Source organism: Lactuca virosa, chromosome 3 (assembly GCF_052849685.1).
Source record: "Lactuca virosa cultivar CGN04683 chromosome 3, Lactuca_virosa_CGN04683_v6, whole genome shotgun sequence".
Classification (NCBI taxonomy): Eukaryota; Viridiplantae; Streptophyta; class Magnoliopsida; order Asterales; family Asteraceae; genus Lactuca; species Lactuca virosa.
In genome coordinates, this window is record NC_136428.1 from 129,928,584 (window position 1) to 129,944,120 (window position 15,537).

Sequence of the window (15,537 nt, forward strand, 5' to 3'; positions counted from 1 at the left end):
ACCTTAGTTTTGGATCTTACCGGACCAGGGGTAGAATGGCCATTTTACCCCATGCATGGATTAAGGATTATGGTATGGGACCCAACTGCTAATTGGGTATATTGTTTGGTAGTGACAGCTCGGGAAGCTGGCGGGGGAACAGCTAAGGAATTCATGTGGGAAGCTTCTGCAGTGCGTGGTTAGTCTTCTCACCATATTAATGGGTGTAAGGCACCAAGGTCGGCCCATTTATTTAGTTGTGATGATTGTTGCGAATGTGCTATGGATACATTATGTATTTATGTGAAGACCATGCAGGGGTTCCCATGGCAAATATTTATATATGCAGTATGCTAGTTGATTGTGTAGAATTTGGTATGCTAGTTGTCTTTGTGATACTTTCATGGAAGACCCCGGGGGGTTCCCGAAGCAGTTGGATATAAGACCATGTGGGGGTTCCAGTGGCACCCGGTGTAAGACCTTGGAGGGTTTCCAGGGCATTCTTACATGTTTGTATGTTTAGCTCATATGTTTGTATGTATAGTTTTCATTATGACTTGTTTGGCAGGAAGACCATGTGGGGGTTCCCATGGCAGATAAGACCACGTGGGGGTTCCCGTGGCAGTAGGTGTAAGACCCTGGAGGGTTTCTATGGCTTCCTTATATGATTATATGTAGGGCTTATGTGGTAGAGATAGTTTTTACAGCTAATATGATATGTGTTATGTGGATTGTGTGTGGGGTATGCTCTGGGGGACTCACTAAGCTTTGTGCTTACGGTTTACAGTTTTGGTTTCTGGTATCATCGATTTGGAAAAGAAGAGCTTGGATTGATCGCAGTGCACACACACCTATGATTTCCGCAATGAATGATTTTGGGATGAACTCTGATAAATGTTTTACTTAACGATGATTTGAAATGATTGAAATAATTGGTATCAATGTTTTAGCTATATTAAAAATGAAATTTTTACCCTTGATTTTTGGGTCGTTACATAAATGTAAGAAACACATGAAAATTTTCATTTATGAGTTGGTGTTTTGTTTTTTTTTCGGTAGAAAGGTAAGAGTTTTTTTTTTCTACATATTGTTTTGGTGAACATACGAAATGAATTAATAGATGAATCAAGAATAACATAAGTCACACAAAAATTCCCAAAACAAACATCTCGATGATTCATTTTTTACGATGATTTCATTGTTATTTACTAAAATTGTTATGTAAGTGGATTTTTTTTATTTAGTTAAAAATGAATCATGAAGACTTTTTTTTTTCTTGTGAATCATCATACTTTTGAATTATTTAATGATCATTTTGATTTTTGGTTAAAAAAATATGCATATAAAAAGTTTCTTATCTTCCTACCAAAATTTTCTTCTTATTTGATCTTGGTTATATATATATATATATATATATATATATATATATATATATATATATATATATATATATATATATATATATATATATATATATATATATATATATATGGTGGTGACGGTGGCGGTTGTGGTGGTGGGGAAGGCGGTAGAGGAAAAAGAAAACGACAACACTACATAATCATTTCGGCCGTGCCGGTATGCCAAGATCTATATTTTTTTATACTCTTAATGAAACCTCTCTCTCTCTCTCTCTTTGAGTGTGTGTGTGTGTGTATATATATATATATATATATATATATATATATATATATATATATATATATATATATATATATATATATATATATATATATATATATATATATATATATACTAGTTTATAACCTGTGGGAACCACGGTTATAAATTTAATTAAACCTTCATACTAAAAATTCAAAATAATTAATTAATTATTTTAAATAAATTATTAGTTAAGAGATATTTTTTAGTTATATAAAATTATAATCGTTAATTTAAATAAATACGTGACCTTATAATATATATTAAATTTATTTTAATTTTTATTCTAATGTTATTAGTTTAATTTAATTGGAGTGGGAAAATTTAAAATTTAAAATTTGAAATGGAGAATCAATAGGTTGACAAGTGACATGAAATTAATTAGGAGACCTCATAGAATGATACATGACAAAAGGAAAATAAACCTGTTTTTTTATTAGAATAGGAATATATATATATATATATATATATATATATATATATATATATATATATATATAACACATTTTCTTCCCTTAAATAACACTTAAGAATAAGACCTCTTCAAATCCCCCCTAATAAATAAAAATCTTATTGACATATGTCATTCTCTAATTCATCAAATGTCAATTTATGGTAATGTAAATATATTTATTTTCCACTTGTCATTACGTTATTTTTTATTTTTCAATATATCATTAATTTAGTTTCCATAAATTAAACATATCATAATGACTATATTAATTTCAAATTTCAAATTCTAATAAATTATAGTTTAAACCTTCGTATTTAATATTTTGTTATAATTAACCCGTTTAGTACACATGTCTGACAACTAAACACGTAATTTTAATTTATTTATTTTTTGCATGTTTATTTATTTATTTATTTTTTTCTCATAATTTTCACTTATTTCAAATAAAAATAAACATCTCGTTTACTCTTCGTATTTAATATTTTATTGAGTAAATTACTGAAATCGTCCCTATTGTTTGGTCAAAATTGGTCAAAATTACGTGTTTCGTCCCTAACATTTTTTTGCACTAGGACCGTCTGTATTCATTTGTTGTGATTTTCGTCTGTAACTAACATGAAAACACGATATTACCCTTATTTATTCATTTATTTATTATTAATTTATTACTAAACTTTTAAATAAACTTGTTAAATAAATCATATGGATCCCATCATTCACAATATTCTAATCACCAACCTCCGTCGTCAACATCTACCTTCAACTACCACCGATACCTCCACTCAAACCCATAAATCCAACCATTCACCACCACCTCCATAACACTACAGCCAGCCTTGTAAATCCTCTTCGGCACCACCACCTCCACAATCAAAGATTAACACCAACACAAGCATCACTAACATCGTCCATCACCACCTCTCTTCTTTCCATCTAAAATTTAAACAAAAAAAAATCAAACCCCATAAATCATAATCAGTGCCTAAATCGATGCAAGGGATGCTCAATCCCATAAATTAAACCCAATTACCATGCCCGAAAATTAAACTCAGAACTCATGGATGAATCGACACTCAAACAATAAATCATTGATGAAATCAAAACCCAAAAATCATGGATGAACTTAAAATCAAATTATGTAAAAATCAAACTATTCAAAACCAAAAATGAACCTGATGAGCTTCAAATGGAATGAACTTGAATCAAGAAACTGAATCCATACATGGTGGCTTGGTCGTTGCAGAAATCGAAACCAAAAACTAGCATCGATGAACTTAAATCCTTAAACCTTGCTCCGATGAACCTGAACCCCCAAACCAAAATCCAAATATATAAGTCTCCAATCGAATATGGTGAACCAAATCAAAATCAAACCTACGCAACATGTGATGGTTCTTTCTCGTTGTAGATATCTCCGACTACTTTGACGGTATTGGTTGCTTCTGACATGAAAATGATGGCTGATGTAGGATTTGTTTGATAAAAGAAAGAAAGAAATGAGGGATTTAATGGTAGCGAAGAGGAACTTTGGTAATGGTTTAGCGTCCTCAGTCTTGTTTTAGCCAAAATTGAGGATGAAACCAGATGCAGGGGTTAGGGACAACAGGTGGAGCGACGATGGAGGACTTGAGGCTCGGATTCTAGGGTTTTAGCAGGATTACGAGTTTGCCGGAAAAGAAAGCGGTGACTCGTGGGTCTGATTAAAGGATTTTCGCTATAGGGATATGGTGGCTGTAAAACAAGATGGGGATCTAGTTGAAGGTTAGGAGATAAAGGAGAGGGGTGGGTCATATACATATTGCTTTTCTATTTTATAAATAATAAAAGCCAATAAATTAATTAAAGAAAAGAATTAGTAAGAGCGATTTAGTTTTTTAGATATAGCAAGGACCAAATCCGCAATAAAAATATACTATAGGGACGGCCCGAGTGCAAAACAAAAGTTAGGGACCAAACATGCAATTTTAACCAAACCATAGGACAATTCCAATAATTTACTCTATTTTATATTAATACTAGTGAGATGAAATGAGAAAGAGGGTGGAAGGACCGGCGGATGAGCTATTTCTTTTTAATTATAAACTAAAACAAATAATAATAAAAATTGTAAAAGAATACATAGATGCAAGATGGTTATTTCTTGTTTGATAAAGACGAAAGTCGCAACAAATAAATACCATATAGATCATAGTGAAAGATATGAATGTTTGTGGTTCCTATCAATGTTTAAAAAATCGGTTTGAACCATCCAGTCGAACCGGGAATCGGAGACGAGAGTGGTTCAACAATGATCTGGAAGGTTTCTTAAAAAACTGAGTTGAATCGGTGTGATAAACCGGTAAAAAACCGTTTGAATCGGTTTATTGTGCTTGGATAGTTGGATTTCAATCAACTCGTTAAAATAAAAAATACATAAAATTACGATAATGATTTATGTTTTTGGATGTCAAATTCTTGGTTTTATGTATATATGTATTTAGAAAAATTAAAAATATATAAAAATTATGGAACCGGTTAAAATTATGGAATCAATTGAACCGATCAGTAGACCAGTTCAACTAAAAAAACCGATTTTTAAAATGAGAAATTAAATATACTCTTACCTTTTGTTCTTACTAATCCTCATACAAATTTAAACGATGACATGTGACACATTACTATATTAAAACGAGCATTAAATGTTATATATGTCAACATTTAATTGGGTATGAGGATTAATAGGAACAAAAAATAAAAGAATATTTAATTTCTACTTTAAAATATTGGTTAATGTGATATCCATAAAACAATACAAAAAAAAATGATGTTCCAGTACTAATTAAGATCAAGACCTATGTTCAAGAAAAAAAAAAGACCAAAAACTTTGAAATATATATAAATTTTATCATAAAAGAGTAAAGTAAATGTTGCATTGAGAATTGTACATCAATGTGGAAAAAAGAGATGTAGTTTGCTATAAATAGTAATGCACCACAACAAGAAGAATCAAACACTTCTCCAGCCCGCCTTTTTCTTAACTAATTCCACTTCTATGGCTACTCTTCGTCACTCCATTCTCACTCTTATCTCCATCCTCTGTCTCTGTTTTTCACCTTCATCATCATCTTCTTCTTCACAGACCACCTTCAAACTTTCCCTCACACAACACATTGCAGTACCTTCTGGAGAATTCGAAACCAACCGACATCCATTGTTTCGGACCTTAAACTACCTCGTATCTTCTTCTCTAGCCAGAGCCCACCTCCTGAAAAACCCCAACAACTCCACCTCCGAAGTCCCTCTCTTTCCTCGCGGAAATGGCGGATATTACTCGGTTCCTCTGAGTTTCGGGTCACCCTCTCAAAAACTATCCTTTCTCATGGATACCGGAAGCAGCCTTGTTTGGTTTCCATGTACTGATCGTTATACATGTTATGATTGTCCCTCCTCCTCCTCCTCCAAAATCCCCGTATTCATGCCCAAACATTCATCCTCTGTTAAAATTCTCGGTTGTAATAACACCAAATGTGGGTGGGTTCCTCGGACACCTGAGACAATTCAATGCAACGCCACCAAACAGGTTTGTTCTTACGAGCAAGTGTATGGGTCTGGGTTAACAGCCGGAGTACTGCTGTCGGAGACGTTGCATTTCCCTGAGGGGGATGTCACTGATTTCGCTGTCGGATGCTCAATCTTATCCGCAGGACTACCCGAGGGTATTCTCGGGTTTGGACGTCGACCCGATTCTTTACCCGCTCAGATGGGTCTTAAAAAGTTCTCATATTGTTTAGTCTCTCATCAGTTCGATGACAATCAGACTGTCAGCAGTGAGCTTGTTCTCCATCGGGATTCTTCAAGTTCCGGCGCCGGAGATGGAGGCATGATGATCAGCTACACCAAGTTCCTCAAGAATCCGTCAAGATTTGAAGGATTCTACTACTTAAGCCTCCAGAAAATCACCATTGGTGGCAAAGATGTAAATATCCCAGATCGTTTATTGGTGCCCGGATCTGATGGCAACGGGGGAACCATCATCGATTCCGGCACAACATTCACGATCATGGATTATCCTATCTACGATCTTGTAGCAAAAGAGTTTGAAGTTCAAATGTACAAGTATAAAAGAATTAACACTACTGATAAGGAGTCACCGTTGTGTTACACCATTGGAGACAAGCCGCCGGTGTTTCCCGAGCTAATGTTTGATTTTGAAGGCGGAGCCAAATTATCACTGCCGATGGCCGATTACTTCTCTCAGGTGGAGCCCGGCGTGGCGTGTATGACGATCCTTCCAATCAAGTTGAATAGTGGGCCGTCGATAATCATAGGAAATTACCAACAGCAGGATATATACGTGGAGTATGATTTGGAAAATGGAAGGTTTGGTTTCGTGAAGAAGAAATGCAACTAAAGAATCCAAAAGGAAAACATTACCCCGACCCATCGTGGCATCGTTTACTTTCCAGCTATGAATTTGGTGTTAATCTATAATACGAAACTATAATAAGATAACTCTTACGTCATAGACTTCGAAAAAATAGTTACACTATAGTAAATGAATTATATATAATTGGGGATGAATTGTAACTTTAGTTTATGGTTTGGTGTTTTTATGATCTTGATATTTTTTTTTTTTTTTTTTTTTTTTTTTTTGTAAACGAAATGTCTTCTAGGCAAATTTTCCTATCCATAAAACAAGACAACAAGACTGATGATTTTGGAAAGAGGAGGACTAATCAGATGGTATGTGAGTCAGCACCAGCCACCAAATCATGCATAATACTAAGACCAAGACTTTTTGAAATATATAATCTTTATTCTTGAAATATATAATCTTTATTATTGAAGAAAAAAAGAAAGAGTAATGCACTTATGCACCACAAAAATGAGAATTAGTATGCACCACAAAAAGTCAAGAATCAAACACTTCTCCATAGCCCGCCTTTTCTTAACTAATTCCAATTTCCATGGCTACTTGTCATCTCTCCGTTCTCACTTTTATTATCTCCATCCTCTATCTAAGTTTTTCCTCATCTTCTTCTTCTTCAAAGACCACCTTCAAACTTTCCCTCACACAACACATTGCAGTACCTTCTACAGAATTTGCAACCAACCAACATCAATGGTTGCGGACCATAAACTACCTCGTATCTTCTTCTCTAGCCAGAGCCCACCACCTGAAAATCCCCAACCACAACTCTTCTGCTTCTGCTTCTGTCGCTCAAATTCTTTTTTTTGCTCATGGATTTGGTGGATACTCTGTTTTTCTAAGTTTCGGGTCACCCTCTCAAAAACTATCCTTTATCATGGATACCGGAAGCAGCCTTGTTTGGTTCCCATGTACTCCTCAATATAAATGTTCTGATTGTCCCATCAACCAAACCATACCCAAACCCAAAACCCTGTAGGGAATATTAGAGTTTGTGGTGGAGATCTGGATACCGACTTGGATCGTGATATCACTTTCCGAACTGATATTTCTACCCTATGTCTGGGTTACAAGAAATTCAGCATAGGATAATCCGAGTGGACACTTACGATTCTAGGCACAGAAATCGTAAGCCAAAATGCTAGAGGATTCTGTGAAAGTGTGATGAAAAACGAGAGCTTAAGATCGTAACCCTCTTCTAAAAAGAAGAGTCGTTTATATAATAAACGATATTAGGGTTTCATTAGGTTGGGCCGTCATTAGTTGCTTTGGAAGCAAGTAATGTAAATCCGGATTTAATGAGGATTTAGGGTTACCAAAACTAACGAGGATTTAGGGACCCCAGCCAGGGGCTCTGCCCCTTGGACCCCGCTAGGGGCGCTGCCCCTAGACCCCGCCAAAGGGGCGCTGCCCCTTTGGAAACCACGGACCCGGGGGCGATGCCCCCGGACCCCCGACTAGTCATCGAACCAGCTTCTAATTCGATCTTATACATGCGTGCACTCCGCACAATGTAACACTCGTAGATCCGGGCTAGTCAATTTAGAGACGATAAGCATCAAAAATGACTTTTTGATGGAAGATTATTTAGAAGGAGTAATATTAACTATGTTATAGTGTATGTTACAAGGATTCCGTACATATAAAGAACGCCGAAATCCGAGTCATAACGAAGAAGTTATGACGTGTCGAAGTTTCGCGACAGAACCGGCACGACACAGCGCGACGTAAATAGTGAATTTATGACAGAGCGATATTTGGATTTAGCGATCTAAACGAAAGTCGTAGAATACGTTAAACCGAGAGCGTGCATCAAAAGAACGCCCAAATCTGACTTCGTATGAAAAAGTTATGATTTTTTGAAGTTTCGGCTTAGCAGTGTACAACCCGAAGTTCGAATATGAGATCGAGCGATATTTAGCCGAAACAATCTAAACGAGAATTGAAGATCTCGTCGATAGTAGTCCAATAGTGAAAAGACAGACGAAAACGGACGTCAGACGAAGGAGTTATGATTTTCTAACGGAGTTTTCCTGTCCCGGCCTACTAAAAATAATATAATAAAAATAAAGTCAAAATTAGCCGACGTAGTCTAAACAAGAGTTGTAGAGCATAATCTCACCTATGCGTGGATATAAAGAACGTCGAAAACGGAGCTCGTATAAAAAAGATATGAATTTTTGAAGTTCGGGGCGCGAACCCCGATACTGTGTCAGAGTTCACGACGTGAATACAGTGTTCACGACGTGAACTCAGTATTTATGACTTTTGGAGCCTGACAGACGCAAGTTGCGATGACGCATGCAGTGACGATCAAGCCCACGACGTGAAAATACTGTTCACGACGTGAAAATCGAGAAATCAGCCCTATAAATAGATTTGAAGGGGCAGTTGGCCAAGGTTGCTAATTCACCATTCACTCACCCATATTACCTCGATTTACGTGCAAAGAAGTACCCCCGGAGCCCCGGTATCATCCCGAGACCTGAAGCAAGTCCCGAAGCCCCGAAGATCCCTAGAAATATAGTTTTCGAGCCGAAACTTTGCCCGCATGAAGCCCGATTTTGGAGAAAACGTCCCGGTTTTATCGGAAAAGATTATTTTAATAGACGAGGTGTTGTTCGATCATCGTCTTATCAGGTGAGTGTATAGTTACTTTCTTCTAACACATAAATATGAAGTATTTACTATGAAATACGTGCTATGTGTTTATATATTGTTTGTTTATTTGAGATGGGTGTAGTATGAATGTTTTATATAGGTTTTAAATAAGTTAAACTGTATATGCATTTTATATCTACGAATATGTTGGGTAAAACATGGGTAGATAAATGATGAGGTATGAAAGATAATTAAGAATAATATTGGCAGATGCACCAAATAGAGAATCTCAAAATACTAGCAGATGTGCCTAAGAATAAAATTGGCAGATGCACCAAATAGTGAATGTCGTAATCCAGGCAGATGCGCTTAAAGGATAATGTCGGCAGATGTGCCTAATAGTGTATGTCGTAATCCAGGCAGTGGCGCCTAATAGTGTATGTCGTAATCCAGGCAGTGGCGCCTAATAGTGAATGTCGTAATCCTGGCAGATGCGCTTAAAGGATAATGTCGGCAGATGCGCCTAATAGTGTATGTCGTAATCCAGGCAGTGACACCTAATAGTGTATGTCGTAATCCAGGCAGTGGCGCCTAATAGTGAATGTCGTAATCCTGACACAGGCGCTTAAAGGATAAAGTTGGCAGATGCGCCTTATGTAGCAATGGATTTTGTGCAAATTCCTTAGGTCAATCCTTAGGAATGAATGAATAAAGGATATTTGATTCTTAGGGTAAACCCTTAAGAAATAAAGAAGATAATGGGGATGGGTAATTGGGTTGATTGTTTGATGATTGAATATAATAATTGTATTATTGTGGGTTGAAAACCCTATATGCTCACCAGGCTCTCAAGCCTGACCCACTCAGTTTTCTTTGTATTACAGGAAGTGGCTCAAGAGCATAAGTTGGTTGACATGATGAGAGATAATGGATTATAGGCCAGTAGTTATAAATAACTGTTGTAAGGTCTATTTTGATATGTTTATGCTTTTGGTCTGTATCGGAACATGACATCCCGAGATTTTATTATTTAATGAAAAGTACATTCTCTTTGAGAAATGTTTTGATAAAGTTTTATCATATCTTGTTTGGGAACAAATTCCGCAACCGTTTTCTTTAAAAGATTACTCTGATTTATAAAACAAAGCATAAACAAATCGGTTTTTTCTGGCCATGAAAAAAAGTGGATGTCACACACAACCCCGTATATATAATAGAATACAAATTATGAAGCCCCCTAGCTCACATGTTAGTTCCAATTACTTAAAATGACATGGTGACACTAAAATCACCAACAAACCCCATGTATTCATGCCTGAACTTTCTTCCACTTCTAAGAAGCTCCTGTGTAATGAAGTGAAATGCAGGTGGGTTATTGGGCCACATGATCCAACTCAATGTAACGCCAACCAGATTTGTTTTTACGAGCAAATGTATGGCGCCGGGAACACATCCGGATTACTGTTGTCGGAGACGCTGCGTTTCCCTGAGGGAGATGTGGTTGATGTCGCTGTCGGATGCTCCATTTTATCTTCAGGAGTACCAGAGGGTATTGTCGGGTTTGGGTGTGGATTCTAATCTTTACCAGTTCAGATTGGTCTCAAAAAATGCTCATATTGTTTGGTTTCTCACCAGTTTGATGACAATAAGACTGTGAGCAGCGAGCTTCTTCTCTATCGGGATTCATCAAATTCCGGCACCGGAGATGGAGGCATCATCAGCTACACCAAGTTCCGCAACAACCCGGAGTTGCAAGGATTTGAGCAATTTGAAGAATACTACTATTTAAACCTCCGGAAAATCAGTGTTGGTGGTAATCGAGTTAAGATCCCGCATCGTGTTTTGGTGGGCGGAGCTGATGGTAACAGCGTAACCATCATTGATTCTGGGTCAACATTCACAACGATGGATAATCCCATCTACGATCTGGTCGAACAAGAGTTTGTAATTCAAATGTCCAAAGGCAATTGTAATAGAGCTACTTATGCGGAGTCACCAGAGGGGTTCCGTCTGTGTTACGCCGCCATAGGAGGCAAACCACCGGTGTTTCCAGAGCTAATGTTTCATTTTAAAGGTGGTGCGAAATTGTCACTGCCCATGGCCGATTACTTCTCCCAGGTGGAGCCCGGGGTGGCGTGTATGATGATCTTTCCAAGCGGCTTGAATGTGAGCATCGGGCCATCGATAATCATAGGAAATTACCAACAACAGGATATATACGTGGAGTATGATTTGGAAAATGGAAGGTTTGGTTTCGAGAAGAAAAAGTGCAACTAAAGAATCTAATATCAAATATAGTACTATTACCCCTACTTTCCACTAAAAAATGGTGTTCTATATAAGTAATTAATCACACATAATCCCATTCCAAGAAAATCACACACTCTATAAGTTCAACACCTCATGCATTTGAAACCCCCCACACCTTTTCACCTTCATTATATATGTAGTTATGTTGGTACATTTTTCTTACAAAAAGTCATCATTTGGTTGAAGATATTATGATTCAAAAGTTTTCATATAGTTTAAGCATTCACGATCCAAATATGACGATTTGAAGAAATGGCTTATCTCGCATCGATGGTAATTGTAATATGATTTTTTCTTTCAACCAAAACAAATGAAGCTTTTCTATTTTTTCTTTATATTCAATTTCTCATTTGATCTTTATATGTGATTTGTATGTATTACTCAATCTTGAACGTGACTCTCCAAACATCAATGTTTTGCTTGGAATATCTTTCTCATTCTTATTTTTTAAGAAAAACATTTTGATTGCAGGTTAGTGAAGAGTTGTCATCAAGTTTCTATGGTTGAATGGTGTTAAATAAAGAAAGAAGATTCAGAAAACGGATATAGGTTTTTTTTTTTTTGAGCAAAGTAAACGAATGTTAGTTTTTTTCTTTTGATTTAAACGTATATTTATGTAACATTTTTATTTATACATTCAACCACCCAATATTTTTATTTATTTGATTGTAGTTTTTCTATTTTGATTATGTTTATTTTCTTTTATTTTTTTGTTGGGTTATCCTACACAACATATTTACAAGACAATATTTAAAAGATAACATAATTTTTAACATTTGATATGTAACTATGATGACTTATCATGATATGTTCTTCATATAAAAGTAATTTATCCATATTACTACGACAAGAATTACATATGACATTTACGAAAATATATATTATATGTGATTTGTTTAACATATATATGCACCTATGTATGTTATAAATTTATAATTAAATATCTATATGTTTAATAATTGAACGGATTAAAATGATACATCAAAACCAATTATTTAGATGAATATTATAATAATAATAATAATAATAATAATAATAATAATAATAATAATAAATACACATTTCGAAGTACCGTATTCATTTGAAACTCACACTACAACTCAAGAGTTTTCTAATTTATGTATATTTATTAGTTACAACTCAAAAGTTTTTAACTTATGATTATTAATTAGTAATCACTAATAACTTTTTATTTTATTTTCTTTTATAAGGTTGTAAAGTTTTGTTCATTAAAAACATTAATGTATTTGAAGAGATTTGGGATTTAAATATGAAAAGTTAATATAAATGTTATAATAAATGTTTTAGTGTTTTTATGTTATTAAAAGTTGTAGTGTTTATTTTTCATATTTTTTATTATTCATTGTATATATATCTTTTTTAAATACAAATGTTACAATAGATGTTTTTGTATTTTTATGTTACTAAAAGTTGTAGTTCATATTTTTGTTCATACATTTTGTTACCCGTTATATATAGATTATCATACGTTTGATATATAATTTACACAATTTTAAACGGTTTATAAAATTATCAAATAATTGTATATATCACAATGACTTAAAAATTAAAACAATAATCATCATATCATACTATATTATAAAGGAAACATTTTTTTCTTTCACCACATTCATTTGAAACTCCCAACTTTTCATATTTCCATACAATATGTTTAATTTATTAACTTAAATATGCTTTTATTTGTAAACATTATCATAAATGGAAGAATTTGGGACTTATCAATATGATATACTTAATTTGTTAACTTCAATATATAGTTAAATAAATAACATACATTAATATATCAAATAAGCTTAAAAATTTAGTGTAAAATTTAAAACCTAAAGTAAAATATCAAATAATGTTTAAAAAAAATTCAATATATATATTTTAACATAGTTAAAAGGAAAACATTAAATATAATAATAATAAAATAACCTAAATTGATGAATCGAATTAACTAAAAGGTGTCTGAAAACTATATTCTAACAATATATTTTTAACCTACGCCGCGCAACGCGCGGGAATGCGTCTAGTTACTATAATAAGATCAGTATAAGATAATTAATGAATTGTGATTATAGTAAAATTTGGGGATAAATTATAACATTTATTTATTTATATGGTTTGATGTTTTTATGAACATTGGTTATTTATTTGTTTATAGATGATTATGGAATAATTATAATTATATAAGAATCAAAAAATCTCAAAATCTTTATTTTTTTTAAATTTCAAGTCAACCCTCCTCTATATATAGACAGCCTTAAGAATTTTTATCAGGGTAATTTTTTTCCTGATAAAATAAAATAAGATTAAAGATTGATTGTTTTGCGTTATTTTCGGATAGATGTCATTTATTTGAAACACAAGTTGAAGAAAGCTAATCGATCAGTATATGCGTTCCTTGAGCACATCAAACTCTATTATGTAGGGTCGGTTGCTTTAATCTCATAATGAACACTAGGGATGAGCTTTTTAACCGAAAAACAAACCAGAATCAATATCGGTTGGAACCGATTAATGGTATTCGGCCCGGTTCTTGGTTCCCCGTTTACTCTTTAATTGGTTTTTACTTCTTTCAGTTCCCGTTCGGTTCGGGCCGATTCCGAATCGGTTTACATCCCTAATGAGCACCATCAAACTCGTGTCTCAACCTGTCTTTTGATGTTGCATACAACTCAATTTATCATCTGGACCAAAAATGTAATATACTCTAAAAAATTTAAAGGATAAATAGGTAATTATAAAGTAGTTTCTTGGCCACCCTCTTGACACACATTACTATAAAAGATACCAGCAGACTTCCCTAACAAGTTTTTGTGTTCTCCAAAGACCACCAGTAGAATCAAGAAGTGCTTTTAAATTGAGCAGCCATCATTCCAAATCTTGATGGGAATCTGAAAATAAATCCATCTACTTCAGGGAGTTCTTTTGGTGTTATGATTGGTATGTTGCTTTTAAGAGGTGCAATCATTTTCCCAAGAGCTTCATAATCTTAGGCACCTAAAACAAAAATAAGAAATGGAAAGCTTTGATTAACCAATGTTTTTAAGATAAAAAGTTAAATGAGGAAATATATTTATTTGATTAGCTACCTGCCATAATTTGGGTTCAACCCTTCAACAGATGCAACCCCTTTCTTTTTATCTCTCCAGCTAGCTTGTCTACATTTCCATATGTTGAATAATACCTAACATAAGCATCATCAAAATGCACTAATATTTGTTTTCGCATTCTCACGAGTTAACCAATATCGAGTTATAAGGCTGCCTGGAGTGGTCATGAGTGATTTAAGTGTGGAGAAGATGCCATGTCATTATTTACCCATTCCACAACCAATCCACTAGGTTGTGGATTGTGGAAATGGTATTCACTAGTGGTTAGGGTGTGAAGAGGCAAAAAGGAGAGAGAAAGAGAAAATGTGAGGGGTAGCCAATGAGATCATCCGTCTTCACAAAGACGCCACAGCCAAACCACCGGGGCTTGGGGCGGTGTTCACGCGTCCTTGGCCCCTCCACCTCAGCTTTTCACGCGTGAAGAGGCATCCACTCCGGATAGCCTAATGTAGACTAAAAGTGAAATATGGTTACATATTTTATTTGACTTTGATATCTATTAAACATATAAAAAAACATTGTAGAATGAATACATATTTAACCTAAATAATAATAACCCAAAAACTTGAAACTCCAAGCTTTTTATTTAATTTTAGTTGTTTATTTCAAGAATAGGCTGGATCTAACCAGATGTACTTTTTCTGTTATAACTAGGAAAGTTATACCTAATAAAGAAGGGTGCATGATCTCGCGAATTACTTCTGAATAAATTCAGAAATCATATGTAAGAGCTATAACATTTCGTAATTTATTGGAAAATCCACTTTGATTCTCTATCAACCAATAATGTGGGACCGTTCACATGGTTAAAGCTAAACTGTTTGAAGTTCAGACGCAGCATGGTACTCTTTCGACCACTATGTTAATGTTAATATAGAGATGGTTTCAAAATAAAGATTTTATCAATATAGAACACTCATATCGATAAAATGATTTGAACTACTTAATTGGGGATTTTATCCCCCTTTTTAGCCAATACTGAATCGATGACCTATGTATTGTGT

General features: G+C 34.4%; 1 protein-coding gene and 1 pseudogene across 1 annotated transcript; both read left to right on the forward strand.

The window, feature by feature from the left end:
* The first annotated feature begins 5,045 nt into the window (after positions 1 to 5,045).
* Positions 5,046 to 6,699, forward strand: LOC145166553 (aspartic proteinase nepenthesin-2-like). Its single transcript, XM_079085559.1, has one exon. It carries the CDS (start codon positions 5,061 to 5,063, stop codon positions 6,483 to 6,485), a length of 1,425 nt encoding a protein of 474 aa, XP_078941685.1. The 5' UTR covers positions 5,046 to 5,060; the 3' UTR covers positions 6,486 to 6,699.
* Positions 6,700 to 10,415: 3,716 nt separating this feature from the next.
* LOC145164052 (putative aspartyl protease At4g16563) lies at positions 10,416 to 11,381 on the forward strand (annotated as a pseudogene).
* Positions 11,382 to 15,537: the final 4,156 nt, after the last annotated feature.

What these genes read in the sequence shown, in the direction of transcription:
- LOC145166553 (XM_079085559.1), top strand. Translation starts at nt 5,061, where the DNA reads ATGCACCACAACAAGAAGAATCAAACACTTCTCCAGCCCGCCTTTTTC.